General features: G+C 38.4%; 1 protein-coding gene across 1 annotated transcript in view; it reads right to left on the reverse strand.

The window, feature by feature from the left end:
* The window catches only part of LOC120586101 (sperm flagellar protein 2-like), a 76479-nt gene that overhangs the window by 24411 nt on the left and 25080 nt on the right, over positions 1–26988 (reverse strand). The window contains exons 11-19 of the mRNA XM_039842525.1: positions 25063–25190; positions 24841–24979; positions 22195–22332; positions 18294–18445; positions 14621–14801; positions 10273–10420; positions 8204–8341; positions 6018–6156; positions 3299–3528 (exon numbers count right to left, since the gene is read on the reverse strand). Of these exons, the coding sequence (XP_039698459.1) occupies positions 3299–3528; positions 6018–6156; positions 8204–8341; positions 10273–10420; positions 14621–14801; positions 18294–18445; positions 22195–22332; positions 24841–24979; positions 25063–25190 (1393 nt within the window). The remainder of the gene's footprint in view (positions 1–3298; positions 3529–6017; positions 6157–8203; positions 8342–10272; positions 10421–14620; positions 14802–18293; positions 18446–22194; positions 22333–24840; positions 24980–25062; positions 25191–26988) is intronic.

Consider the following 26988-nt stretch of genomic DNA (forward strand, 5'->3'; position numbering starts at 1 on the left):
ACTTCTTGATTCGTGTAAATGCCAGACTAATTTAATCACTTTTCAAATCAAAATACGGGGCTTGCTTACCTGTGAATATATACTACCATACTTTTATGATTTTCTCAGAGATGCTAAGCCTAGAAAAACCCACAGAACTTTCCAGTCATTCCTGTCAGGCAACAACCCAGGTGCCCCTACTCCTGCCTCTCGGTTAGCAGACGCTTTGTTGAGAGACAGAGTAGTGTCTGCTGCTCTCTCATAGCTGCCTCCTCCCTTTAATCCCCTCTCCACGTCCCTTGGCTCTAAACGTCTTCGACGGCCCTCTCCGGCATGTCCTTTGTAAGCCACTTGAGATTTCGCAACTTGACCACAACTTCTTCATGGTCCTCACCTCCTGCCTCTTGCCACGGCTGGTCTGTCGCTGTTCCCTGAATATGTCATGCCACCTCAAAAACTCAATGTCTGTTCCATTTCCCCTGTGCCTGGAATATACAACCCCTGCTTCTGTTCTTGGAAGGCTCTGTCTGAAAGTCTCCTACAGACTAACCCCTATGCAGATCCGTACCAGCAGCAAGAGCCACTTCCTCCTCTATATTCCTGTAAAAACCATAGCTGAATGATCTCACTTAGCCACTACAGCCTAGAGTTTTGAGTTTGTGTCCTCTTTCTCTGAGACGGGTCACCGATTCTAAGGGTCTTCAGGAGGGGTTTGCAGGGAGGCTCCTTGTCAGTTACAAGTCTTGACCAACTAACTGCTATCTCTCTCTTGAAGAAGGAGTGAGGGTACAGAATTCTCTGGACTGTGTTCGCTCCATATGGCCTCTCAGCAGAAGCCCAAGTAGCTGTGAACTGTCTCTACAGGCATTACACAGAGTACTGATGGGTTTACAAGAAAAAGGAGTCCTTATGCTCTAAGTGGGGACAGAGGAACATTGCTAAAATGTTCTAGTTTCTACAGACTCCAAATTGTTTCCATTGGAGAGAAGCAGTCTTCCTGGTGCGCTTGGCACTTGCTGTTTGGAGACGAGATGTACCTTACAGAGCTTACAGCAGTACACAAAATGAGTGTTTTTGTTTTGGATGCTTATGTTCCCTAGGGAACCACATACCTCCCGGCTTAATTCTACCAAATGGTGTGATTTTATTTTTCTGGATGTGTCCTAGGGTAATGCTGCAGGTGCTATTATGGTATGTGCACCTTCAGGATGCTGAGCTAACATGTTGGATAATAATAAGAATAGTTTGTACCAATATTATATAATGCTATATATTATATAATAAGATATTACTGTAATTAATAATTAAGTGATAATGGCCTATGTTAAATTGCACATTCTATGTACCACTTTCTAAGCACTTGATATATATTAATTACATTAATGATGATAACAATCCCACAATTACCCCATTTTACAGATGAGGAAAGTGACACAGAGAAAGGTTAAATAACTTGTCCCAGATCACACTACAGTCGTTTGACAAGAGGTGGATTTGAAAAGAGCTGTCTGCCTCTTCCTACCCATGGACGGATCTTTTTACCGTAACATATAGCCATGGGTAAGAAGTGAATTAGCATGGAAATGCTAGCATGGGGCTTGATACCTAGGGTCTCACGCCACGCCAGTATCGGCTATTACTATAATTCAGAAAATACTCACTAAATCCCCTCTCTGCCGGGAGTACGCTCATGACAACGATTCCTAGGACAGTCAAGGGAAAGAATGTCTTGCTGATTCAGTGGCTGTCTCTCACTTCAAGTATTCCTAAGATTCCGAAGTATGAGTCTTCGCCAGGTAGCAAGAAAAATGCCAGTGCGACAAGTTGTTCCACTGCATTCTGCGTGATCTTGTACGATTGCCACACATGAGGTCATTTTTTTCCCCCAGCATTATTATTAGTAAGAACTACTTCAATGAAGACTTTTAAGTTTCAAGTGGATTAATTAATGCTCAGCAGAAAGCTCCTTAAGTTTTAGCTCTTTCCGCTTCTATCCTGATAATAGCTACTCACAAGTATTTAAAATATTCGGTCACTTGTTTTAATCAGAGATTATTCATTTCCCTCAATAATTTTATTTATGTAACAATTAAAAGTTACAAAGTATAACTTAATGACTAACGCTACTTGTAAATTTGCTAAAAAACCTACTGTGAGCCTAGTAACATAATGACTGTTATGTGCAAATATGTATGCTTGTTCCCTAGAGAAATTTTATCTGTTCATTCTATTTTAATATATTTTTTTTGGTGAACTTGAAGTTTGCATCTCAGATATCATAGGCTGCTTGGCATATATGAAATACGGGTAGTTTCCCAGACAGAGGAGGCCTCCCCATCTGTCTGCCTGCAGCTCATACAGATGGTGAAGGAGAAGCAGAGAGCAGGCTCCTGACCTCTCCCAGAGCATCCGCATGCATGCCGCATGCCCATAGGTTTCCTAGTACTGATTCTCCTTTGCTTTGCATTCTTGAGCACTTTCATAAAGTTCATACTCTGTTCCAGAAAGAACCTAAATAGACATTTACAATTTCTCCTTTTTTTGCCTGCATTTCCAAATTTCACTCTAAGTCTCTGATTTTCCTTTGACATCTACTATTTTTTTTAATGTAACTATCTCCCTCCTTCTCTCTCTCTTTCTCTTCCTTTCCTTTCTTCTCCTTTCCTTCCTTTTCCTACTACATTTTGAAAGCTGTTGTATTTTACAATACTGTGAATATAGATAACTGTATCAGTTGACATCTTTCAGTCCCAAGGGTTTCTAGAGTTAATCTTCTACGACATGTCAAGTTATAGCTGCTATTTGTTATTTACTTTTAAACTTTTAGTTAGAATACAAACTCTAGTTTTGAAGTTGGATCCAAGCACATACCAAGACAATTATCATGAATTCCAAGGTCCCTTCAGAAACGGATTAAGAGTGGTTGATAATTTCCAAAATCCACTTCCACCTACACAAACTCATAATCTCAACTCAAAACTTAAACTAGAAGTACTCACAGAGGCTGTCTTTCAATTGCCAGATGGAATGATACTCAAATTTACCAACTTGCTGGCCGGGGGCAGGGGAGGAAGAAGAAGAGAATGACCAGGAACGAGGATCACCACACTGATAAAGTATTAGTCACTGTTTTTCTCCTGTTTGTTTAATTCGGATCTATGTTGTATAAAGCAAATATGAGACAAACTAAAACAAAGCAAGGGCTTGTTTTAGTGTCACATAATCCCAAAGGGCTGATTTTATTTGTGCGCAAGTGATTGGCAGCCTGCTTAATCTTGACCTTTTTTAGGCTCTTTTCAGAAGAATCATTTTTTCCTACCTTTAGGTGCTATATTTAAGAACTGCTCTCGAAGACTGTCAAGCTGTTCGATGGTCAGGGTGCCATTTTCTTCCTTTTCTACAGGCGGAGGACGGACCGGAGGAGGGGGATCTGGAAAGACTTTTACATCACCATTAATGAAGAAGTCTTCTTGGTCTAAATAAAGTTCATTCTGGATTTTTGTAGATGTTTCAATGTGATGGCGTGCTACCTCAGTTAATTTTTCCACGCTAAAAGTGGAAAAATGAATAGGGTTATCTCCATTAAAGATACTATTAGATTAACGCTGTTTTCTTTTTGGATATACACAGAAAGTTAACACATTATATAGCTAAGTTAGGCAATTCAATCTGCATGTTTAAATTTTCTAATTTCTCCTCAAATCCATTTGTAAAAAGGCAGGGTATAAATAAATAAATGTAGATTAGAAACAAAATACATGCTCATTAACAGAGCTACCAGTCACACATTATGTGCAAAGCTAAATAAAAAGAGACATCATAAAATATGGTTATATTAGTACTAGAACATATTTTACTATGTCAGCAAGAGTGTGTCTCTAAAAGATATATTTCATTTTAACAATGAACCAGAATAAGGTTATATGGCAGGAAAAAAACTTGTAAAATTTGACTGTTAGAATTACACATTTATTTGGTATCAGGATAAATTTACAAAGCGAATCGAATTTATATAAGCATATATACATTTAAGTACAAGCAGCAATAGTTAGGAACCACTGTGGGGCAGTGGAAAAAGCACTGGAAGCTGAGATCTCATTCCAGGACACATTCCAGCCATGTGTCCTTGGCTAAGCTACTTGAGCTCTCCGAATTTCTTTATATTTGCAATGGAACCAAAGACATACGACTCCATACCTCATGGTTATTAACATGAAATCACATAGGGCATTAAAGGATTAAGCTGTACTGGGGATTCTAGTTATGGCCCTAATTAAAACCCTTTGAGAGGCCAGAGTAGTTTTATACATGACTAAGTATAATATCACTGCATTACTGAAAGGATCTTGTTTGGATCTTGCAATATGCAATAAAGATTGAACATGGTAGAAAAATGCATATTTAATCTGCTCATCTGCTCTTATGTAACTCAGGAACACCAAAATATTCACATACTGAGAATTAAAAATATATTAGTTGCTTCCTTTCAAAGACACCCTTGAATTCAATCCCAGCATGCTGTATTTGTTACTGTCCATAGAGTTTGCATTATCTAATAAGTTTATGTGTGATGGTGTTTGTGTGCTGGGGGCAGAGGAGAAGGGCATTGGAGACCTTAGTTTACAACAGTGAATGAGAGACTCTGAACGCAGACTGGGTGGAGCCATAACCAGAATATCAAAATAAGTGCGCCACCTGGTGGAAGGTAACGAAGAGTTACCTTATCAAGAACAGGAGGGGAAAATGTTAGGAAAATGAAAAGCAGGATTTTGAAGTTCGATCAAATTTTTGCAATACAAATAGCATAGTTGAACAGTCCTAGGTTTTAACTTCTTGTGGCCACATTCAGAGGTCAGATTGTGTGTGTGTGTGTGTGTGTGTGTGTGTGTGTGTAAAACATCTGATAAAATAAGAAGATTTACATTTGAAGGCCACATGGTTGGGAGCTATGAATCCTAAGAATGAAGAAGATATATCTTTATTTTAAGTGACAGGCATAGAATATCATTGCTTTGATGCTGGTGAGTAAGTTGGCTATCCAGTAGTAACATTATTTTACGAATTACTGTGGTAAGTTACCAGGCTGAGTGTGTGTGTGTGTGTGTGTGTGTGTGTGTGTGTGTGTGTTTTACTCCAAAGCAACAGATATAAACAACTAGGCTGAAGATTTTACAACTGGACTTTCATTATGAGAAAAGGATTGGAGAAAATAAGCCATAAAAATCATCTCTTAGATGGCAGTTGTTGCTTCTGAGAATACTTGCCATCTGTATTCTGTGTATGTAGCAACTTCCAAATTTTCAATAAATGTTTATTGCAAACTGTACAGAATCTAGATCTAGCAGAAACCTGTGAAATTTCCCAGCTGGAGTCTTTCCTTTTATAGAGGAAACGTGGGAGGCTGAAGCGATTGCTAATTTGTAGACAATGAGAGAACCCCCATTTCCTGGATGATCAGGTCTTCTGACTCAATTAAGGGCTATTTCTACTCTACTGAGATGCCTCTTTATGCCTTTTAGGAGAGAATTAAGAGGATAAGACTCACTGCTCCTCATGAGCAATGAGAGTATGGAAAGCCTTCGGAGCCCAACAGAAAAATAAAACAGGCTATTACCCTTCCAAGGGAATCAGCCTAACTGGTAAAACATCCAGTGACCGACTTCTTAATCTCCCACTAAATGGCCCTGAATGATAGTATGTCTGGCATTAGAAAAACATAAACATTATCTTACTTCTGAAAAATTACTTAAAAATTACTAAAACTTACTTATAATTATACCTTGTAAACTAAGGTCCTCACTGAACAGGGTAAAAACCAAACTTAAAAATAATGTACAAAACTGGATATTGCAACACAACCCTTTGAAACATGATTTACCGTTTGAAAAGAGTCAATACAAACATACGTGTAATTTCCTAGAAGTTCAAAATTTCTATTTGGAAGTGTAATTTGCATTTGTATACACCTTAAAAATCTTTGTCGATTTTGGTCTTCAGGAATTAACAGTGTATTTTTAAAAAGCCGGGCAGTACTTTACCTGGCCATTTCTTTCAAGTACCTCTCACCGAGCCACTTTTCCATGAGTTTATATATATCAACTAACTTTGTTACTAAATCTTCAAGGAAAGCCAATGTTTTTGCCTTTATCAGTTCAAGTCGGAACTGTGTGGCTCTCTCTATTTAAAAAGAGAAACAAGGATTCTTAAACGTATTATACGTACATGCATTTTCTGACAAACTAAATTCAATTTTAAACCAATCATGCTTCAGCTTGTGAAACTTTAATATACCAATAATATACCAATATAGATAAGTAATACCCATCCCCCTCACTAAGAAGCAAAATATAATGTGTGGTAGAGTCATTTGTCAGTTGACTTAGACTAAAACTATAATTGAGATTTACATGTATCATTCTTTACAGCAATATACTCTTTGATAAATTGGAATGGAAAAACACGAATAGATAATTTCCTAATTTCAAAAGGGGGAGGGGTAAGCAGTCTCCTGATGACCTCTCTGCTTTAGAACTTTAAGACGGCACTGGGAAAACTAGCGTTGAGCCTCTGTGTCCCAGGCCCGATTGCTGTGCCCGGCACACAATAAGGTCTGTGGATTTTACTTGTAAAAAATCTTTCCACTCTTTTCTTTGCTTTTCCCACTGTCACTGGCCTAGCCTGGGCACAGATTATCTGTCACATAAACTACCACAATCACCTCAATCGTGCTTTCTCTGAGCTCCTTTCCCCAAATCCTCAAATCCAAATCTACCTCCGCACTCTCCGGAGTAATCTGTCTCACCTGTCACATGTCATCACAGTTGCTCTTCTGCTCAAAATTCATCACTAGCTCTCAGTTGCCATGAGAGAAAATGTAACTTTCTTGGCAGGGTCTACATGACTCTTCACAATGTGGCTTTCCCATGTCCCTGGTCACTTTTTCCCAGAATATGCCTAAGACTCTTGAGCTACTCACTGTAGGTCACCTAGTTCTCCCTTCCCATCCCTGTCCCATTTGTCCCCTAGGCAAACTTCTCCATGTTCTTCCAGTTCAGCTCAAGTATTAATTCACCTGCTGGGCGACTTCTTTCTTGACCTCCCTCATGCTCCGTTTGTCCTGTAAGCCAATCTCTAATAACACACCATATTATAAGGGATGGTTTGCATTTCTCTTCCTCCAGACTGAGTTTTATTTGTTTATTTGTTTTATGTTTGTGTATACATGTGTGTGTTTCCAGCAACGACTACAGGGGCTGGCACAAAGTGGAAACTCAGTAAGCACTTGTTGTGTGAACCAGGGACTTCAGCCACAGCAGGGATCATGTACTGGATGAACTAAAAGATGAAGTATACTTAGCTACTGAAATTAGCAGAGGTGAGGACAGGCAGTGGGAAAGATGTGCCCTGCTTGTCTTCACCCCGCAGATCCTCCTGTGTTCAACTTACTTCAGATTATACTCTTGGGCTTACAGAAACAGATGGTAGTAGGATCGGGGGAGAGAAGAAGAGAAGTAAGGGGTGGAAAGCAGCTTTAATAGCTAATGGTCATAGAATAGTTAGTATCCCAGCTGATCCAAAGCTGCAATTTAATGATTTTGTCATCTAATATGTATTGACCATGGTTTCTTTCCAATTAGAATACTTTCTCTCTGTTTCCTGATCTTTTCAAATTCTGCTTTGAACTGCATTATAAGACAACTTGAAGAGCCAGGAGACAGTACTGCAGAGTCATGGCTACCCAAAGAGAAGGAGGCCCTTGAACGTCACCGACCTGGGGCTGGCTCTCCTACGGCCTCCGCTCCCAAGAACTCACTTTCAGGGCCTGTGCACCTTTGCCTCAGGTTTATTTTTCTATTGAATGCCCAAATTATTCTTATTGTAATAGAAAATCACCAGCCTCGGCACCCTCAAGCCTTCTTACAACTTGTAAAATCACGCCGCCTCTAAAATGTTCTTTTTGTTTCTATTCTTTGAGATTTTAATTACTGCGGGTGCTCTCCTAATCCCTTTCCAAACTCTGTCTCCTGTTGAGATCCTAGCACATGGTTACATGACAGTCAAATCTAGTTTTCATGTGGTTACATGGAAACAACTAACTGAATGCTATCCTTTGCATTGTTTGCTTCGTATCCTCGCAGACATAGTTTGAGGAGGCGTGGGCTGTTTTTGCCTTCTGGTCTACTTTCTACTGAAAATTATCATCTTAGTTCTCTCCAATTGCTACCTTCAAATTGCAGGGCGGCAAGATGTTCCTCCTTTATTTTGAGTCTCAGTTCGTTTTTCTTTTCCATTTTGGCAATCTCCTCTGCAGTTACCACTGCCGTCGGAGTCGGAGCGGCTTCTACGGCAGCTGATGATTTGCCTGAAAGGGCAACAACACAACACTCGGTAAACTTACAACACGCAAGGGTACGCACGTGGTACTCGGGGAAAATGAGTACAGAGTGAACTGCGTCGGGCCATAAACCCCTGGCGATTTGGAAAGGAGAAACCCTGGTCCTGATAGTGCGAGCGATGAGATACTGCAGCCTTTCCTCGAGAATGCTCCACGTAGAGTCTAGGCTAGTCGCACAAAAGAATGGCCCATTTGTGTAGCATCGTGGGAAAACGAGGTGTGCAGCAAGTGAAGACATCGTTTCTGACTCCAAAGAGGCTGCAATTCGGACTCTGGGGACAGAAATTAGCAAACCCAAGCACATCATGGATGCTATGAGGCCCCTGCCGAAAGGACCGCTATGTAGGGTGACTGGTATCAGCCGAGTGTCTCCTATGTCCTCATTTAGAAAGGACCAGATTAGAAACTCGAGAAGACCTGGGCGAAAAGTAGCTGATGGTCAAGAATCTGCAGTTTACTTCGTTATCTTTTAACACAACTACAATGATTTCAGGGATTACATGAGAGAATTAGAAAACAATTTGTCAGTATTTGAAATTTGGCAGTGTGATTCTAGTTGCAGACCCAATTTACACAATTCTTCTCAGTTTGGTAAATCATATTGAAGGCTTGACCTCGAAGGGTTCAAATATTTTGAAGAAGACATGAACGTAAACAAAGAAATTGTAATAAGATGCACTAACTGAAAGAGTGGATGTATGTAAAAGTTACAGATGAAAGAGAACTTCAACTTTCTGGATTTAAGACATCGGACTCCACTAATTACTTCATTAAAGTATATTGAAGCATTTCCTTCAAATAATGCTTATACCTTTTCTTTGTATTTTTTGAGATGGACTAAAGTAGATTCTTTCTTATTGTGGTGCTGCTCTTCCCTTTGCTTCAAGTGCCACCATCCTAACTCTGGCCTCCCCACCTCCTTCCATCAGGGCTTTGTCTGAACTCCTACTCGTGGCTGCTCCAATGCACTCCATCTGGGAGGTATTTGCCTATCCTCACAGATGGGGTGAGGTGACTTTGCTCCTCCCTTACCAAAGAGCAGTGATTGGTCAAATGTCTATTTCTGCAGCTAGAGTACAGGTCTATCAGAGCAAGGACCCTGTTTTTATTTTTAAGTTTATCATTGTGTCCTTAGCAACCATCATAGTGCGTTTCACATAGCAGGCGCCTAACACACATTATGAGCAATTGATGAGTTGAGTGACTTTTGCCCATGCTCTCCATTTCTTCCTCTCTTGCCATTAGTCACTTCAAAAATGTACAAGTAGAAACATCAGAGGGGAGGGTAATGTTTGTGGGGAGCTTATCCCCGAGGCTATCTAGCGTTCTCTCTCAACCTGAGCTTTCCTTCCTCTTTACTTTCCATTGTGCCTCTGAGGCAGAGATTTAGGCAGGAGGCCTCCAGGAGAGAAGGACTTGCTTGACTAAAACCTGAATCCTGCATTAAACCTTAAATTAAACTTTAAACTAACTCTCTGTCTCTCCTTTTCTCTCTCCCTCCCCCCTCCATCTCTCTCTCTCTCTCTCTCTCTCTCTCACACACACACACACACAATTAGCATTTAATCTTCTCTTGGTTATCGGAGCAGACACTTTGCACACACTTTTCAGATTACATAGTGTCATCTTGGAATTCTTTTAATATGTTCAGGACTGTCTTTGAGGCTACTCTTACCCTGGATACACTTGGCTATTTGGATAAATAAGTTAGGTGGGACTGGTATGCAATATGATTTGCCGACTAACACCATAGTTCACAGAGGTCTGGATTTCAACGTTAAACCTGATGAATAGTGGTGCTAATCCCAGTGGCTTAGTAGTGTGCTTGGTGAAATGCTGGTTTTCTACCAGGGAGAGTTTTAAGCATCCATTGTTCTGGATGCTAAAACCAGGAATACCTTTTTCTTTTTTGTCCTCCTTTTTTTTCTTAGCTTGTTCCTTTTTGGCTTTTTTATTTGCACTCATCTGGGGAGACTTTTCTTTTGTTTCTGCTGGCTGGTTTTCTTTTTCTTCTTCCAGGAGCCTCTGATGAATTTCAGCAGCCACCTGGTTGTATGAAGAGCAGTATTTCAGTTAAGGCAACGTCTATGAAACACGATAACCATTTGGATTTACTCCTCACGCGACTCCACTGAAACCTCATTCCACTGCAAACAACCATGCCATGCATTTTCTTTACAGAACACACACTTTGATATTTTACCGAAATAGAAACCTGGCTCTGTCCCAAGATGCGGCTTCCCCATGGCCATCAGTGTGGAGGCTGCTCACTTTTTCAAGCCCTGCTTGCGATGAATGGACCCTATGTTTCCTTGGTGCCACCTCCAGACTGTGACAGATACGTGGTTATATAAATATTCCTTTCTTTTAAATCTCAGACCCTATGGATTTTATAGCCCCTGTTCTTCCAAGTTCCTGTCATCTCTTGACCTTCAATCTGTGGCATTCCCCTGTATCAATGTTTTTGAGTCTTTTTTTTTGTTCATTACTGACTCCCTATGGAGTTCTTAAGACAGTTTCTCCCAATCACATCCCCCTCCATGAAGTTTTAATGCTGCAGAATAGATTGTATCTTTTTTGTGTGTGTATTTAATGTATATCTATGCTTTATGTATAAAATGGGTAAGAATTTTTCATGCTCCCTGAACAATTTTTGGGAATACATGCCCTACATTAACTGGGCTCCGGACACTCGAATCCTGGGCTTCCATTGTGCTCTAGCACTGGACGTCATCCCTGGAAGGTGCAGTGTTTGTGAAGGTGACCTGTCCTGCAGGCCAACCTCATCGTTGCTTCTTAGCTTCCTCAACTCAGGGGACTTTGAGCTTCTTTCCGTCTCAGAAACTCCCTCGTTTCATTCTCACATGTATCCTGCTTTGAGGGATTGGTTGTGTGGCCACCCCATAACAGCCAGTGAATGGAGAGGGCCAGGGTACTGCTAGGATCTCTCTAGCTCTTCTCTGAGGCCGGCTCTGTGCTTCGGGCAGCAGAAAAACCTTGTCTTGAGGCTTGTGCAGCTGGGACCATGACGATAGAAAGATTGGATCTTTTGCATTAAGTTCCCCCGTCCCTGGAGAGGTGGAGGGTATTTATGGCTGTACCCTGAGAAACGAGAGCTGAGAAGAGACTCCCAAAAGGAAGAGGGAAAAACCTCCACACGCTCTGGAGGCAGGAGCCACATATGGCTCAAAACTTTAAAATCTCAGTAAGGCGACTGCCGAGGAAACGGTGGTCCAGGCGAATTTATTTATTTATTTATTTACTGACTGACTGACTGACTGACTGACTGACTTACTTACTTACTTATTTAAGTGCTTACCGTGTCCAAGCTGATATCATTTCTGGGGAGAACTGAGGAAAGGGCTAGGAGGAGAAAGAGGGAGCTGGGTGGAAGTGAACCAAAAAAGGCACAATGTCTGCCCTCAAAGAAGCTTAGTGTTGGGGGGGGGCAGGGAGACCAGCTGATTCTCGCCTTCTCCAAATTCTTGCTACCCCAAGGCTCAGCATGTGATCGTCCCCAGCTGTTCTGTGAGTGTTAAGCATCAATCTACCCTCCAAGAGGGCTTTGAGGCTCCCATGAGCCGAGCTGGTTCTACTTCTTGGTGTTCTCCATAGCTGTTGGCACCATGCTGTGCTCACAGGGGATGCCCAGGAAATGCTGATTCATTGATGGACTTTCTTTTAAAATAATCGTATTCCATAGAATACACCCACGGCTTCTTCAATATCAGCAGAAACTTGGAGGGATTACGGATCGGTTTTAGAGATCAAGCCAGTATTGTGTTGTTTTTTAATCAAATGCTCTTTTGATAAAAATGGATTTCATGATATATACTGTACTTCCAAATTCTTGGTAAAGCTGAAAGCAGACTTGTTAATGTTCTCCCCTAAATTGAAAGCAATTCACTTTTGAATCTGTTCTTGCAAAGTATGGTAAGTTAGCAATTTCCTTTGAAATTGAATTTTTCTCCCTTCTAAACAACCTTGTGTTGGTGATGATGATGATGATAATTACCGTCATCTACATTTTTCTGTCTACTTTCCTTCAAAGACCTTTGGACCTTTCTCAAAAAAAAAATTTAATATAATTCACAATACTTCTAGCAATCCGACCTGTAAGACTGAAGAAACTCTGGAAATAATACCTTGACATTCTGGGTGTTAAATATGACTTGTTTCTTTGAAATCATTGCGTACTTGCTAATTACAAGAAAGGTTGGCTAAAAATTAACATAGCATAGTAAATAGTTATTCCTGGTACACTGCCGTGTGGAAGAAAGCCTGTGTAAAAGTGTTTGCATTTCAGCTGCACTAATCTCAGCTGGTATTGTTTTCTCTGCAACAATTTACTGAATCACGCATATCTCATTTGGAACTCAAAATTTCCTGAAGGACATGCGGCATCCAAGTCATAAAAGTCGATTAGAAATATAAAAGCAGGATTCAGATACAATTACAAGTAATAGTAATTACTAAACAATCCTTTCTCCTATTTTCTATGTGGTTTTTAAAGGTTCATGAGGAAAATAGTACAATTTTGAATGAATTTCTTAGCATAATGATCTATTTTATTTATAATTTCTAAAACACTTTCATATTTTATTAAATCTTTTCAACCATGCGAGAAGGGAAAGGTAGGTAGAATGCCTTCCATGTTACAGATAAGGAATTGAATTGAAGACTCATCTTTTTCTAAAATCATATGGCTTAATTAAGAGGGACAGCCAGTGCTCATTGTGTTGTATTATAGATATTCTGTTTCTGAGAATGTGTTAGAAATTTTAAATGTCTGCACATCATATTTTAAAATGTCATTTCCCCCAGGTAATTTTAATGTGACTCACAAGACTTGTAAATCATGTTTAGGTAGCTCGACTGGCAATAAAAAGAATAATTCGTATTTTTTTCTTGAATTCTAAGATCTGGTTCCCCACTCCCTGGTGCTTAGTAGCTGTTGTGGTCTTCACAGGGATCATCACCGTCATTGCCACCGGCACTAATATTAACAGCAGTGTCATCAGTGTGGTAGCAGTGACATCTGAAGACTGTTTTGGGGACTTAGTGTTACATTAAATTTGGACGTTATACTAGGTGCAAGGTATATAAAGAGTTTTATAATCTAGTTATGTATTTAGGAAAATAACCAACAAAATAAAAATTACAACCAATAATCTAGATAAGAAGAGCCAAATGAGTGGGAGAGACGGTAACTGGTACAAGGATTGGCAGAGCGTAGGATCACAGAAGGCTAGTGCTTCAGGAAAACAGGCAACCAACTGGTTAGGAATCAAGGTCGGAAATGGTTCTGAAGAATTTAAGAAAGTACAGGATTTAAGCAAATGGAAGGAGGAGGATAATTTACGAGAGAGAATGGCATTAGCCAAAGTGTTGAAATGGTTAATGCCCATGGAATATGCAGGAGGCAATATCTAGTCGGCTTATGAGAGGGTTTGACAGGTGGTACCAGCCAAGCTATGGAGTCCTGGGCCTCTACATCAAGTATTTAAAATTTTACGCTGGCTGCTGGAGGTCATCGCACTATCTCATTCTCCTCTTGAGTCGATAATGGAGGAGCATTACCGTATTCTTATGAATAACATATGCTTTGCAAATCTATTAACCTTTTTTATTCATCTGGATCATCTTGGTAATACTTACCCCATAGGTGACTTATGTAAAATGCCTAGGAGAGATTTTAAACTAAAGGCCTGTAGGGTATATGTATGTTTTGCTTGGCTCCGTAATTTTTTAAAAATTTGATTTCATTTCTAACATGTTAAAATCAGCAGATTTGACATGAAAATCTGAATTTCTGGCTTTTCTTGTAAAATTAGAAAATCTTCTAAAATTCTCAAATGGCAAAGTTGGCTAGGGCCAAGTAGGATATACCTCTTTAGACAGGGGGTGTGATTGCTTCTTGGCCACAGTCCTACCCCTCCTTATTGCCTTATACTTGACTTGCCTCATTGCCATTTTCTGATTGGCCCTTAGACCCCTGCATTTGGAACCTTGCTTGTCTCAACATCGAAAATAATATAAATATTGATTCACACCTTTCTTGATCTCATATATTTGCTGTTTGAATTGTTTCACTTTCTATTTCCTTCAGAAAAAAAAATGGGAGGTATAAATTTATACAACGTTTGCAAACATTGTGTAAATTTTTTATTCATAGCATATTATCAACATTGGTACTTAATGAACGAATGAGTATTACTGAAAGAAAATATAACAATCACAGCTTACCATGTGAGATACTGCTAAAGAAGCCTGCTGCCAGGTGTCCATCACCAACTTCTCATCTGCCTCAAAGTTCGACTCTACTTTTTCTAGCGAGTAATCGATCTTGCCTTTCAGTATGGTTTTTGGTTTTGATCTGGATGTAGCTGAATCCGGAGAAATAGATATTCGAGAAACTAGAGGAATTCTTTGGAAAACAAACAAACAAAAATTTATAAAAATTTTGTTTAACAGAACTCTATTTTCATGACCATGTTACCTTGTGAATTTTGTTATCTTGCTTTAATCTCAATTTTCAAAGTTTTCCTGGAAGAACTCTTTAAATGAAGAAAAGACTTTAAAAGACTGCATTCAAATTTGGGGGGTCTAGAACATCTTATAAACAAGGGGAAACTAGAAACAAACAATGATAAAACAGAATTTTCAGGTTTCATTCTTAGTAATTGTGAGGAGGAGGATTCAACAATGGCAATTATGTAGAAATGCAATTTTAAAATTTATCCAGGGCACAAACTTCAGACAAGTAGGAAATCAGTCATAGAAAAGCACACCACATAGATCTGGGTATCACTTCTTTAAGATGACTAGTCTTTGGCTTCTCGAAATGAACAGTTAAAAACCAGGACGTGACAGATACGAGGTCTGCAAAGGGATGTCTCAGTTAGGCAAAGATGTTCTGCTGGTTGTGGGTACGGAAGAGCTCCAGCAGCCTCCCCATCCTTGAATATATGGTCGATGAAGCCTGTCTCTTTGTTTTGTAAAGTGCTGTGAGAACACAAAGTTAAACTCTCCCTCCCCTTTCTCTCAACCATATGGCTTCTCCATGTAGAGATTTCAGAGCTGCCCTGAGAACATTCTAGCCCCTAAGGATCCCGGGACTTGGAAGGCTAACCGAGGCAGGAGAGATCAACAGAGCAGGATGCTCTTTGTGACTGGGATCCACCTCTGTGATAGAAAGTGCGAAAACTTTCAGCTTGGTGAGGAGTGGGGAGAGAGGAGCTCTGAAGATGTCTTTGCAGACGCTGGTGGATAAGAGTCAGGAGCAGTAATAGGAGCAGGCGTTTGGTTTGGCAGACTCACGCTGCTGGGAAGCAGAGCAATGATTCAGAAAGCTGACTGAACCCTAGCAGACAATTAGCTGGCCTTGTTTTGAAGCATCAGATGAGATTTCTTGAACTTGGCTCTTTGATTCTTAGAGTGCTTGGAATTCTGACCGTTTACAGTGCCTATAAAGGCAACGTGTTGAGGATCTACTACTCCGTGCACGTCCACCCACAAGGACAATTTACACTCAATAATCAAGTAATGCTAAATAAATCTCAGTCTCAGACACACGGTTCTGGGATTGTCTCTAAATGTTTAATATAGCACAACATGCATTTTCCAACATCTTGCTTTGGAGCACAGTGGTGGTGGCCTATTGGTTAGAAAATGAATTTCGGTTTAGGATTCATTTCCTGGGAAATAACTCCGGTCTAGCTAGCTCTGCCTATCAGTAGATGTGAACTGGGGCATGCCACTTGACTTTCTGAGGCTCCGTTCCTCTTGGAATAATACAAATACAACAATAATTGTATCAATATTATTGTTACTAATTGTTAGTAATTACTATTAGTTAACTAATTTTTAATTATTATTATTATTAGGTTGTTGAAGGAATAAAATCGACAAGCTTTGTGCAAATGCTTGACACTGCTTCTTTCCTTATGTTAGACTGTGGTGGTTGGTGGGTTGGTTGATACACTGATTGAGAGTTCTTGTAGATACTTACAGAAGTGATTTGAGGTTAAGATTGGTGCAGAGTTGTTCTGCAGAAAATAAGAACTGGCTGTTCTTTTGCCTGCCTCATTCTTCTAACCAACATTAATAGCATCCTCATTATGCCTGACTTGTTATTTTGTGCTAAGAACAGAATGCGCTGCTACTGTAGACATTGAAATCTGGCCTCTTTTGATGGTTCTGATGGTTCGTATTGCCTTTGGAATTGTTCATTGTTTTTAATTTCAAAGTTCTCTTTCAGTAGCTTGCTGAGTTAAACATTTCTCTTGTATTTGTATCAGGAAGAGAGTATAAACTTTCCTTCCTGTGTTTTCTTGTTGACACCTGGGCCTGACAGGGACACAATGAGACTAGATGGCAGGGGTCTAGAGAGAAGAAATGCGCCTCAGATCACTGTTTAACCCTTTCGTGCTCAGGCCATTTCAAATTCTGTCTGGAATAAGGGAGGGGGAAAAAAAAGCAAGAACATGCCATACTCACAATTAAAACAGTGCATGTAAGAAAGAATAGTTTATTGTCACATTATGCAATAACAATAATAGTCACCACTTATGAGAATCATTGGGACTACGTCTCAAGTCTTCTGATTCCCATACATGGTACTAAGTGCTCTGAGGGTTTCATTTTCTTTGATCTTCACAACAACCCTTCTTTACAGATAAGAAAATCAAGGCTTGAGAGCGTTGGGGTGGCATTCCAAAACAGTAAATTTCGTCTTATTTTATTTACATATAGCTAGTAAATAACAGACCCAGGATTGAAACTAGATCTATCTGACTTCAAAACATATTCACCACCCCACATTTAGTTTGAGCAACCCCTGCTACATATATCGACTGAGTATGCTTGAAAAATAAGGTACATTCGATCTACAATACATAACATCTTTCCTTGGAAATTTAAATTTAATGTTTAGTGCTTGTATATTATTTTTAAAACATAACTTCTTTTCCCCTCATCATATCTACAGTTTCTTATTTTCTCACAATGTGCTTACCAGTCATGAAAAAATATTACTTTAATTCTTAATTCTATTTTAGTAAATTATTTATTAATTCATATAATTTTTAAGAATTCTGAGTTTTATTTTTTTACTACATTATTTTCTTTCTTTTTTCTGTCTTTTAATGTTGAGAATCACATCACATGAATTACCAGCACCTCCATTTCCCATTTCTTAAAGACGTTTTTTTCTGTTTATAGGATTTTCAGGATTTAGGATCTTTCCCCACCCCTGTCCCCTACCCCCTCAGGTCTATTAAAGTAATTATGTACAAAACTTTTATATCGCACAGGAGTGTTTGGCTAAAAATAAAATTTTTGTCCCACCCTTACCACCAAGTTAATTTTCTTGCTGGCAGGAATCTGAAGTTAGACTATTAATAAGTCTTTTGGTCTCACGTGACTAAGTTGTTACTATTTCTCAACTTCCTTACTTGTGAAAGACTCATAACCCCCTTCCATTTTCATTTACATGATGCAACGTACACACACACACACACACACACACACACACACACAACGGCTTGGGACTTTTCATTAGTGGTAGAGGTTCACAATCCCTTACTGGAAACTTGTGGGGTCAATAGTATTTCAGAATTCAGAATTCATATGTACTGTATACTCCCGAATATCCCCGGCAGAATCTGTTGGAAGCACTCCATAACAATACACTCTATAACTCTGTAGCACGAATGAGTAAATATTCACTATAAGTGGAACAAATAATGCATATCAATAGTCTTAAGTCAAAGTTAGAAAAAATGTTCAGTTTTTAGAGCTTTTGTTGAATTTTGGATTTGTATTTACAGGCATATGGCTTTTATTAGTGGAATTCAATATAAAATCACAAAGCTTTATGTTCAGACCAATTACAGTGCAACACGATAGCTTGCCTTACCTAACTTGGTTTTCCAAAATGTCTTTACTATCCAGTTGGACCAATGGGATGCGAGTAAATCTCTTAGTCTCCTCTGTTGGGATTTTGCATTCCATTCCCCTGTAATAATCTTGAAGGAGTCTCTTCGTATCTTGGAAACGGTTCAGCTCTGCCTTTAACAGCAAATATGAATGTTAATACCCAACAAAAAACAAACTGATCTGTATATATTTTCCATAAAGCTCTGTGAGCACTATTTTAAAACATTTATGTTGAAGTCAATTTTCTGGAGATTAAGAAAGAGAATTAGCTACAAGTATATATGTAAAATTTCATAAAAATTAAAGAAAACTGGTGACTTTGTGTTCTCTGTACTCATTGAGTATGATTCCACTTAATAAGTTGACATTTCTATGTCTCTCAATATTGTGACAAAAGATTGTATGATGTCTGAAGTAGTATAAATTAGTATTTTGACATTAAGAATTCTTCCTGTCTCCCAATCAGCTAATACATTAACAAACATTTGAGTGTCTTCTGTCAGAGGTAACATGTTAGTTAATTTGAGATACCAAAATATTATACATATACATAAAACATACAGATACAGATACAAATACCATAAACTGAAATACAAAATAAGACTAGGTTTTGGTTCTCCAGTTATGGAGAAACGACAAAAAGTAAGGTAAAGAGATGAGGGAGTGTTTTCTTTTTAGTTTCCATTCTTGCTCAGTATGTAAGGTAGGGAGGTCACTCCTATGCTCACAGTGAAACCCCTCTGCTGGCTTTGCCAGTAGGTGCCTTGAGGAGCTGGTGGCAAGGTGGGCATCAGTTATTCACAAGTGACTCTGTGCCAGCCACGTCATTTCCTTTTGCAGTAACGATGAAACACACATGTAGTGAGACCCTGCATAGTTCCAAATACATAATTGTAGACCATGAGTTTTCCAACCTGTTCTCTCATTAGGTGTCAGATGAGCTGTCATATCGTGCTTCTCTTTGGCTGTGTAAACGTGACCTCCAGACTTTGCTTTAGTTAGTGGGTGTACTTAAACCAATACCTGAGGGCTTAAAGACTGAAGCTCTTATTCAGTGTATTCCATGATAGCTAGTTAATTACAGAAAGCATCTTTCCTAAAGAGAATGAAATTTACCTAGTGTTCAAAGCCCTTAGCTAAACCTAACCCAAGGGTATTTATGAAGGGATCCTTATATTTATCCAGCAATTACCATTGCTATTTATTTTATAAAACATTACAAAATAGTCTTGTACTGTCGTAGTCACCGTTTGGAACAAATAAATGTCTGCTTTGCACTGTAGTCTGCAAACAACAAGAATCGTTTCAATAAATTTGTTTTTGATATTGAAAAGCTATGCCAAATTGCTCCTGAAAAGCTATTTTCTGCATTATTAAACTTTTCTAGCTAAATGAATGAAACAGAAAAAATCTATTTGGTTAATTTGAAACTATGTTATACAGTAAGATTACCATTCATATATTATTAAAAATTATGGAACATATTTAAATACTCTACTTGGATTTTAAACATAAGTATATATATTTAAATAATTTTTCAAACTAGCTTTTTGAAATGATTAGAAAAAGTAAACATTTTTCTCTTTCCTTGACTAAAGAAACAAGTTGAATTTTAAAACATTCATATGTGAACTAATTTCATAGTCTGACAGTAAGTGTGTGTACCTGTTGTGCTTAAATTTGGTAAAACAGTAGAGAGAAAATGAGTCTTGTAAACTATATTCATGAGAACCTGCACAATATCACACTTAAAATTAGTCACATGCAAATGTAAACTCAATTTGTACAAATTGGATATTGATGAATAACTTTGAGAAATTGAAGGAATGTGTTGCAAGGTTATAAAAAATTATTGTCATTAAATTATAGCTTTACATTATTTGGCAAGTAACTTTAAAAATCAGGAAATTATTTCCTCCTTAACTTAGAGAACTGAACTCTTTATGATTAAGTTCAGTAGATCTTATTTTATACAATAGGTACTTGAGACCTCGTTATATTATTTTATATAAAAGATTAAGGGGCATAATTTGACTCATATATAGCTAACTATGAATAAGATGTCATTCTATATCTAATATTCTCAGATAAGCAGAATTGATCAAGATTCTGCTCGTGTTTACGATACCTAGTTAAACAATGCTTTCTGATTATTTTTGTCATGAAAATCTTAGTTTTGAAAGGAATCTTAGAAATAATCTAGAATAGCATTTTCTAAAATTTATTTTGTAGAAAACTTGTCCTATAAGCTGTTACCTTCTTTTCTCCTAGTTGGTTTGGATGTAGATTCAGTTTCTCAGGGCGTGAGACTTAAATATAGGTATTGTTGAGCTATAAGAGTTATACCATTTCCAAAAGAGGTATGTATTGCTTAGACTAATGATTCACAAAAACTCTCTATTACTTTTACGTGCACTATTGGATTTCAGTTATTTCTGCTATAAGCTTTTGACACACCTGTTCCAACATGCAATCTCTGCTTGCCTAAACTGGTGTCCTGCGATGCTACCCAGACTGGTTTTGGCTGCTTGGGTGTCTCACTTTAATCCTTTGTACAATCTACGTCTTGTACCTCCCATCTGGATCCCAGAGTTAGTAATTGATGAGGCTGTTCCTGCCTCTCAGGCCTCTGATGACTTTTCAGGCCTCCTGTGGTCTAAATCTGTCACTGGTGTGTCCCTTTGAAACTTGAAAGTACTAGCATTCATGGTCATTTATTGATCAAGCATTTATGGAACACCTACTATATGCTAGCTCTGGTGATTGTCAATTAAATATTCTCATTTCCTGCAGGAGCAGCTTAAAACTAGAAATGTCCCCCTTTCCATTCTCCATCCTTAATGTTATTCTCTTATGAAAAAATACTCATGTAGACATGACTTGACCATGACAGCCTTTATATTCCCCTCAGCTTGACTAAATTTCAGACAGTCCTCTTCCTAATTCTAGGCTCCTGACCTCCCTGTTCTTAGAGCATTGACTTTGGAAAACTTGTAAATCATTTCTCTGTCTCTTTGAGATGTAAGTCTTTTAAAGAGCTTCTTTCCAGTTTTGGGACCCAGAACTATTTTTCTCTGGGACCTGGGAACCATCTCTGTGATCAAGAAGAGAGCCCCCTTCTCTCTAAGCTCTTCCCCTAGCTTTGGAGGGTGACTTGTCCAAGTGGTAAACTCCCTCTCGTCATGAAGATTGGACAACATTTACTCTCCTTTTTGGCAAGGCCAATGAGAAAACACAGATGTCCTATTACTTGCCCCTCACCCCCATTCCAGCTCTTAAAAACTCTCCATACTTATCTTGGCAGAGCTGGGTATCCATGCTTGGTCTGTGTTTTCTCCCTATTATTAATAGTAGTCTTAGAATGAAATTAATGCTGGTCTTTCTGTCCAGAGTGATTTTCTATTTAACAGGCTGCAATATAAGTTAATTGGATTGTTCTAATGAGTGGGCTGCTTTTCCAATTCAGACATATACTTTTTTCTTGAGTCAAATGCTTGCTGAGTCTGATCTAGCCCATGCTTTGTGGCAGGGATGCTTTCCTGGGCTTCAGCTGGTCACCTTGGGTGTGTGCTATGAGAGGCTGACCAGGTAACAACCAGTAGAGACATCATCTCTGGGTTACCCTCCACACCTCTAGGCCACCTAGAAGCAGAGCTGATGAGTGATGGCTTGAGATGCTCCCAATTCTGGTGCTTGTTTGGCAGGGGCCAAAATCATTTATTTCAGCTAACTTCCTGGGCAAGCTGGAGCTCAGGGCCGGCAGAGTGCTGTGAGTAAAATCAGCCCTGAACAGACCCCTTAACTTCCCAAAGCAATCGTTGCACAAGGAATGATGTGGCTGTGGAGGGAAGAGTCTGTGTCATTGTGACCGTTGCTCTTACCTGCATCAGGGAGAAGAAATGGTTCATCGTTATTCCAGTGGAATCCTGGAACCAGCTCTTGTTAATGATGTCCAGACGCTCCTGCTCCGCCTCTTCCTTCCGGGCATCGCAGATGTCCCAGAGGCGGTCTCGTAAATCCTGAACAGAAAGAAGCTTCACCATTAGGCTTTAGGGTCATGGGTCAAACTACCTCAGTGTAATAAAATTAAAATCCTTTGCCTGCCTTAAAAATGTCCCTAAAGAAAATTTAGACGTACTGCACTCATGCATTGTATTCCTCCAACAAATACTTATTCTGCTTCAATTCTGTGTCTGAAAGACACCCGTGATCACCACAGATCCGCTGCGGTTCACTTCGGTCATGGTGGCTGTGATTTGTGCATTGTAATCCTTCCTCAGAAAACACTGCTGCTGCATTAAAATCTATCAATCAAAAACCGTAGCAAGGAAATGGGTAGAAATGGAACAGTTTACAAGGGTTCTTAACTTACTTTCATCAGTTTTTGCAAGATCATGTATGTATAAAAATGTAAAAAGAGAATAGAGCAGTTGTTTCAATCAGAGTTACCTATGACACTTTAATAAAGACTGAATGTGAGAAAAGGGCCCACCCTAAACCTGAAGAGCCCATTCATCATCCGGAACAAAGCAAAGGCAGGTTTATTTTCTTAAAACTTCAGAAGTTTCTCTGCTGTATAGTCCTGCTGAAGATGCATTGCTAAAATATTTATAATATCATTAATGTGGTTGATTTGGCAAAAACTTATTAAATCTCCCAAATAAAGACCATATGTTATTTTCTACTATCTATCTTATATGTACAAGAATTTTTCATATTTTAGGTAACTGAAAATTAAAATAAACTTAAATTAATTTAAAATATGTTAAATAGATTAAATATATAATTTAAGAGTGGAGATGTATTTTTTTAAACTGACCACAAAGACAAGCTATAAAGAAAAATTTTCTATATTTGTCTACATAAACATTAAAGGATTTTTGCATATTAAAACTCATATCGAATAATATAAGGCAAACATCAAACTGAGAATGTAATTGTAGCATATGACCAACAGATGATTTGTATCCTTAATCTATAAAGAGGTCTTAGAAATCAGTAAGAAAAAGAGTACACCACAACATAAAAATGGGAAGAAATCATAAACAGGCTTCAGGAGGAAGAGGAATAAATGACATATGTGCAGGAAAAAAAATGGTCAACTTTAATTGTAGAAATAGAAAGGCAAATTATAGAAGATACGCATATTTTGCCCGTTATATTGGCAAAAATGAACAAAAAAGATAGAACACAATATTTTCTTCATTATCATAATCCGTTTTTGAAGTGACATTTGCAAATTTTATGTGTTTAAAAATTAAGCATAATTTTAGAATGGGCAATTTCTATTTTTTAGAAATTTATAAAGAAATAAAGATGTGGTAAATATTCCGCTGGATGATATTTTACTGTGTAATTTTCCATAATAAAGGTTGGTGCTCAACAAATATTTGTTAATGAAATGGTGACTAGTAGAAATTTGTTAAATACATTATGATACAGTCGATTAATGAAATATCTTTTAGACATAAAAATGACGAGGCAGATGAATTTGTATTGAGAAAGGAAATGTATTCTATTGTTGAAGAAGAATGGTACAAAACCATATGTACACTGCAGTCACATGTTTCGCAAAAATAATTGCCCCAAGGTAGTTAACAATGGTTAACTAGTGGCAATGGGATTACGAATTTGTCATTTAAAATTTTTCTTCTTTTTATTATCTAATTTATCTACAATAAACATATGATACATTTGGAATTAGAAAAAATATCCCACATAAGATATTTTTAATTTCGAAACTTCCTCATTCTACCAACAATCACCTGGCTGATACGGGGAAGAAGTTTAGAGTCGGTCTGGCATTATGAATAAGTAGAAAAAAGATAGAAAAGGTAGATATTTTTTTGGATTTACATAGCTATTTATTACCGTTTGAGGAGTGTCTAAGAACAGGTAAAATACTTCAGCTTTACTCTGACGTTTGTTAATTCAATATCTCTTGGGTTAAATCCTTTAGCACCCCATGAATCTAAGTCACCGTCATGCTTTACTTTAATTTCAATAGCTTCGCAACTGATTTCCCAACTGGTCTCCTTACTGCTTTTACTCCACTGAAGACTCTTTTAAAACCAGAAGCCAAGGTTTCAACTCTCATTCAGATCAACACCAATATCCTAACAATGACCTTCAAGGCCTTAGAGAATCTAGTCTCCTATGATCTCTCTGACCTCATCGGCGAATACTCTGGCCCATGCTCGCTCTGCTCTGGCCGCGCCTGCCTCCTCGCTGTTCTTCACACATACCGAGCAGGCTCCCCTCTCAATACCTTTGCCTTTGTTTTCTCCTGTGATCAAAATACTCTTCCCCCAAATATCTACATGGCTCACTCAATCACTTCTGTACTGAGTTTGCTCAGTAGGGGCTCGGCGGGTGTTTTTGCAACCACTCTTGAAAGATAAGTGTTCAAACCATTTCCATCCTCATCCTTGCACCTCTTGAAAGTAAAAAGGAAATGAATTAGGGTTTCGCAGTATAAGATGTGAGTGTGTGGAGACACCGGCCTAGTAGCTCGCAGTTTTCCTTACATTCACTCTTTGGTGTAGTTCAGCCTTTGTTTCCTCATCATCCCACAAGTCCTCAGGAAGAGAGTTGAAATCAGCCTGCCATTGAGATACAAAATCTTGCTTGTGATCCGGACGCCTTAGAAACTGCTGGAAACTTGTTCTGTAAGGCATTAAGAGAATGAGATAGAGCTTGCACGTCATATCTGTAAACTGCAAAATTCAAACTTTGGAAACTTCACTTACCTAATATTATATAAGTAACCAAGCACAACATGCTGGTCTTCTCTCAGATGCCTGAGTACTGTTTTGATGGAGTTTACATAGGAATTTTCTATTAGTTCCCAGTAAGGTACTAAAAATGAAGGTATTTCCTGTTAAATGGCAAAGCATAGAAATCATAAATCTAAAGTGAAAATTCTTCTGAATAATGAGTCAAAAGAGCGGAACTAAGCAAGAAGATCAAAATGCAACTGCTAATACGTAAAACATTTGCTGTGAAACTCCTTGCTCCTTTCTTTTCTCCACCTCCACTACCTCCTGAGAATACTCATCTCATAAAGCCAGGAACAAAGGTTGTCTTATTTGCCACTTTACATTTTTCCATAGAATTTCCACAGTGTCTAAGACATAGTAGGTGCTCCAGAAATATTTATGGAATGAACGAATAAACTGCATTGTCACAGATGTCACATTTTCTTTATGTTGGAAAACTGCCCACTATGAAGAACACCTAGTGTTCATGTCAGAATGATGATGAATTATTTCTCCGAATTCACACAAGAGATTTTATCTTTGCTCTGTGCATCATGAAAATTGGCAAGTTGCTTTTATGTTATCTTTAATGATACGAACACACAATCAAAAAAAAATAATCAAAATGAAATAAAATTGAAGATACTTATTATATTCAATATAAACTTGCCGTACTCATTATTCTCTTATTGGCTGTGCATATTTACTAAGGGGATCACACATGGGAACCTTAGAGGTCATATGGGCTAATTTTCTCTCTAACTTAGAAATGCGAACTACTAGACATAGATTATCCAGTCTCTCTGTGGACTTCACTGATGTATTAAGCATGACATTTCAAGGCAGCTCCCTCCAATATAACACAACTCATATTACTGGAAAATTCTTCCTTATGTTGAGTAGAACTTTGCCTTCCTGTAGTTTCCACTTAGCCATAGCGGTGCCCTTTGGAGAAGAACAGACTATATTCATACATCCTTCCCTATGACAGCTTGTCAAACATGTGAAGACGTCAGTGAGGAGAGGTAGGCTGGGATTCAGGAAGAAACTTGCTTGTTTTGGGATTCCCAGCATCCGTGCAGCACATAATGGATGCTCAGTAAATGTTAATATAAATGTAATTCAACTAACCCGAACCCAATTTTATCATCTGTTAAATTTTTAGGAGACTGGGTGGCTTCATCTATTTCTAAAAGTCTATGATTCTATGTCCAACCATACTTCAAGTATTCATTCACCTAAATTAAATATTTACACTTCCTTTAATGCTCCTTTGACATTATTTTAACACCCTTTTCTTACCTAGTTTCCCCCTTCTGTTTCTAGTTTGTCATGATCTCCCTTAAAGGATGTGGGATCCAGAAGGGTGATAAAGGCCATTTTAAATAAGCCCACCACACTAAACCTCTCACCTGGTTGACTTCAACCTATTATTTAATACTGCATGCATGAAGAGTTGCTACCTAAGAATGGACCTAATTAGACTAACATCCTGCTCACTGCTCTCATTTCTCTATAAGAACTTCATGAGAAGTTGTCAAATACTATTTTAAACACAAGATATATGACGTCTTTGGTACTTCTCTGACCTGCCTATCCAACCTTGCTATCAAGAAAATGGAATGGGCCAGTTCAGCAGGACTTAGTGAAACTGTGTGGGCTCTGGGTGATCAGTTTTGTATTTTATAAGTGCTCAGAAGTCATACATTTATAATTATCTCTGAAATTTTGTCAGGGATTAATGTATAGCTTATTTGTCTACACATTACTAAATCCCATCTGCCTTTCATTAAATATTTAGACATCTTCCTACATCTGGCCGTCCAGAATCTCCTGTATCCTCTGTGACTTCTATGAGTTACTGGTAATGTTATATCTCTACATTCTTCCAGTCTCTGGGATGTAATTTTTCTGTAT

Source organism: Pteropus medius, unplaced genomic scaffold (assembly GCF_902729225.1).
Source record: "Pteropus medius unplaced genomic scaffold, Ma_sr-lr_union100, whole genome shotgun sequence".
In the NCBI taxonomy this organism is placed as follows: domain Eukaryota; kingdom Metazoa; phylum Chordata; class Mammalia; order Chiroptera; family Pteropodidae; genus Pteropus; species Pteropus medius.